We start from the raw sequence: 4,058 nt of genomic DNA, 5'->3' as shown, positions 1-4,058 counted from the left end.
CACCCATCATCTTTCATAGGGGCTATATGCACCAGTCCCCTCTGCTCCACTGCAATTTTAGCACGTGGCCACCTGGCTCCTCTTCCTCCCCTTTCCTGTCACCTTCTTATGAAGTCAATAAGCCCAACTGGGACCACACCAGGTCCTTGTCTCTGGCCCTGCAGGGTAGAATTCCTGCAGTCCAAGTTCTCCTTGCAAGCTCAGACCTCCCCTGGAATCTGCCCTTGCCTTTCTCCCTTCCTCACTTTCTCTCCCCCCATGACTGGTATTTGTCATTTAGACAACGGTTCCACCTGTTTCCTGGCTAGTGTGACCCCTCTCCTGGATGACACCCCATACCCCATGCTTCAGGAAGCCTCCCCTCCTTGGCAGTATGCATCCTGTTGGACATTCCTCCCCTCCACATTCAGACTTTTCATCTCCAGGCTCTAATCCCCACCGTTCCTTCCCAGCAATCCCAATTCTCAGCACCTCACCGACATTCCTCCCTCCCACCTCTCTCCCCAAACTCGGCTCTGGTCAGTCTTGTTCCTTCACCTCATGGTCATCCGTCTAGTCTTCCTTCACTCGTCCCTTCCCAGTGTAATACCGCCAATCCTTCCTTTCAGCTTCTGTGATCCCTGGTTCTGCCCTCCTGGTGTCCGGGGAGGCTTCCCCCTCCTCCACCTGCCTGCAGGTCCTCCTGGAAGTGGGTCTCCTCTTCCCAGCTGTGACTCCTGAACTTCTCCACTTTCTGCCGCTCCCACTTCGCCCCTCACCGACGCCCCAGGCATCTCTCCCCTTCTTCCTCCGTGGACGCTCCTGGCAAGGATGACCTCTCAGCAACTCTTCCTTGCACACACCTAGGTCAGCCACCCCAACCTCTACGAGGACGCAGCAGTGGACAAAATCCTACGTCTGCGGAGCAGTCGTTCTGGTGAGAAATGGATATTTGACATCTGTGACCCAGACCCCCAAGCTCTCTAGGTCAGCAAAGCACGACGTGGCCTGGGTCAGTGCCATGTCTCTTCCGGTTCCCCTCTGCTCCGAGGTGCATCGGCGGGAGCCCCTCACCCTACAATGGAGTCCTTCACGGACAAGAGGGCAGCCGGCCATTCCGGCTGGATAAGCCACTCGACCTCTCGGTGCCCAATTGGGCGACACCCGCTTGCCGGGAGATCCATGACGGTCCGGGCGTCCCCATCCTCGCAGTACCTGCCCCAGAGCGATGCCACCCCGAAAAGGAGGCGCGAGGAACGACCCCAAGGCACCCGTTCGGCAGATCAGTGCGCCTGTGCGGAGGCCAACGCGGCGAGGCGGTGTCGGATAGTCGCGGGCGGACTACAATTCCCAGCGTGCATCGCGCGACAGCGGCCCGTGGCCCCCGCCCCGGAAGGTGAAGCGGCACGCTAGCCCCGCCCCGGAAGATAAGACTGCTCGCTGGCGCCGCTTTTCCTTTCTCGGCCGCGACTGTTTGCAGGTAGGATATGGCGGCGCCGCGGCCTCGGATTTATCTGTGGCCATCCTCTGTCCCGGAGTCCGTTGGCACAAGCATCTATTCACCTAACGAAGCTTCTGCAGCCAACGGACGGGGCTGGGGACGCGGAGGGGGCGAGGGATGCAGGGAGCCGGGCTGCATGTTTGGCCCTATTGCGAGATGACTGAGCCTCCTTCCCTCCAGGCCCGCCGCCATGGGCCGCGTGATACGTGGGCAGAGGAAGGGCGCGGGTTCCGTGTTCCGAGCGCACGTGAAGCACCGCAAGGGCGCCGCGCGTCTGCGCGCCGTGGACTTCGCGGAGCGGCATGGGTACATTAAAGGCATCGTGAAGGTGTGGGGCGTCGGCGGGGCCAGGTCGGGGGGCGGAGGGTGGGCCGCCACACCGGGACCTCGTGCTCACGCCGCCTGGGCCCGCAGGACATAATCCACGATCCGGGCCGCGGCGCACCCCTCGCCAAGGTGGTGTTCCGGGATCCCTACCGGTTTAAGAAGCGGACGGAACTGTTCATCGCAGCCGAGGGCATCCACACGGGCCAGTTCGTGTACTGCGGCAAGAAGGGTAAGTCTCGAGACTGGAGATAAAGTTAAGGGTCAGGGTATTGGCAGCTGCCTGGGGATGTTAACTCCCTTAGCCCTGTAAGGGTGGAGCATTCCGAGCAGTATCCTCATCTGGGGAGAGGCTCGTGGTCAAAGAATGTACCCGGTGAGGCAAAGGAGACTGTACATTAAGTGCTCTTCTGGGCTTTGGAGACCACTACAGCGTGTGGATTTGCGTTCTTTCCTAGTTCTCAGGGTGTTAAGATGGGTTACGGCGCTCCATTGACCACTTGTTACTTGCAGCCCAGCTCAACATCGGTAATGTCCTTCCGGTGGGCACCATGCCCGAAGGTACCATCGTATGCTGCCTGGAGGAGAAGCCCGGTGACCGGGGCAAACTAGCCCGGGCCTCTGGGAACTACGCAACTGTCATCTCTCACAATCCTGAGACCAAGAAGACCCGCGTGAAGCTGCCTTCAGGCTCCAAAAAGGTTATCTCCTCAGCCAACAGAGCTGTGGTTGGTAAGTGGTCATTGGTGGGGGGACAGGTTGTGCGGTTGCACATGCACAATTAGTGACTAGACCTGGGCTCTGGAATTCACCTTGCAGTCTTTTTGCAAGTCCCAATTCCCCTGTGGCTGTATTGCCTCGAGCACTGGAATCAGTTGTCTTGTCTAGAAAGTAGGCACAGTAGTAGCTGTTACCTAGTTGTACGACAGTGGGATTAACCACCCTGCAAGTTCTTAGAGACATGTCTACACTCCAGTGTGTTCTGTGATTCCTGTGATTGCATTTAGCTGGTAAACAGCTTTTTCAAAGATTGGTGACTTGCTCAAAGCCATACAGTAAGTATTAAAACGAGGATTTGAACCCAAGTTTGTTCACATAAGTGTTAACGGCTTCGAGTCCCTGTGTCAACTGAGCCCTGTCTAGAGAGGCTCTGAATAAGCAAAGGTGTTGCCAAAGTTGTAATAGGCTGGGACAGCTACCCTGTGGGGGGTTCGGAAGTTGAGTGACCTGCTGGCAAGGGAAGTGCTGTAGTTCTTTTGGCACCACAGATGATGGGGTGAGGGCATGGTAGTGTGGGGGAACATGAAGAAATTGCTGACAGACTTCACTTGTCGCTGGACCTCCTGGGAAGCAGTGTATATCTTGGATAGGGGTTGGGCATTCACAGGCAAGGCCTCAGCTATGGAGGCTCTGATTAATGAGGATGGTCATGCAGTGTGATGTGTGCCCTGAGGTGCTTGCTCTTCTTTCAGGTGTGGTGGCGGGGGGTGGACGCATTGACAAACCCATTCTGAAGGCTGGCCGTGCCTACCACAAGTACAAGGCAAAGAGGAATTGCTGGCCTCGTGTGCGGGGTGTGGCCATGAATGTAAGTAGCCCAGCAGTGGGGTTTGGCGTATATGGAGTATAGGGACCCAGCAGTTGGGTGGACATCCTAAGAATGTTTCTTCCACTCACGGAAGGAGAGTGATCGATAGCTGCAGGATTGTATGTATTAGACCAGTCCATTCTGCCTATGAGCTAATGATAATCCTGGGAGCCCCCAAGGCCATGGCAGGTTGAGTCACCCCACACTAATGCTGCTGCCTTCTGCCTGCAGCCTGTGGAGCATCCCTTCGGAGGTGGCAACCACCAGCACATTGGCAAACCCTCTACCATCCGCAGAGACGCCCCTGCTGGCCGCAAAGTGGGTCTCATTGCTGCCCGTCGGACTGGCCGACTACGGGGAACCAAGACTGTGCAGGAGAAAGAGAACTAGGGCTGAGGGCTTTAATAAAGATTGTTCTACTGGGCTGTGAGCTGTGCATACCCATGGTTTCAGAGCAATGGCCTTGCTGAGTGGACCCTGTTAAGCCCAACCACAGCGTGGCCTATGGAGGTCATTTGCAGGGAGAATACGTAGGAAGATGCCAGTGAATGGCAGAAGGGAACATCCACAGCTGAAGGGGGAGGGGAGTTCTGTGTTTTGGGGGCCTGCTTGCCTCGTGAGACTGGGGGGACAAGGACACAGCACCCTGGGCCTGGCACTGCGGGC

The 4,058-nt window shown here is 57.2% G+C and overlaps 1 protein-coding gene across 1 annotated transcript; it reads left to right on the top strand.

Annotated features, from left to right (window-relative positions):
• Nucleotides 1-1,345: 1,345 nt before the first annotated feature.
• RPL8 (ribosomal protein L8) lies at nt 1,346-3,822 on the top strand. Its single transcript, XM_077166381.1, has 6 exons — nt 1,346-1,459; nt 1,661-1,808; nt 1,895-2,036; nt 2,318-2,536; nt 3,277-3,392; nt 3,624-3,822. Exons 2-6 carry the CDS (start codon nt 1,671-1,673, stop codon nt 3,780-3,782), a joined length of 774 nt encoding a protein of 257 aa, XP_077022496.1. The 5' UTR covers nt 1,346-1,459; nt 1,661-1,670; the 3' UTR covers nt 3,783-3,822.
• Nucleotides 3,823-4,058: the final 236 nt, after the last annotated feature.

The sequence above is a fragment of the Tamandua tetradactyla genome, chromosome 6, assembly GCF_023851605.1.
Source record: "Tamandua tetradactyla isolate mTamTet1 chromosome 6, mTamTet1.pri, whole genome shotgun sequence".
Taxonomy (NCBI): Eukaryota; Metazoa; Chordata; class Mammalia; order Pilosa; family Myrmecophagidae; genus Tamandua; species Tamandua tetradactyla.
Note: the sequence above shows the minus strand (reverse complement) of the source record. Positions and strands in the feature narration are given on the sequence as shown.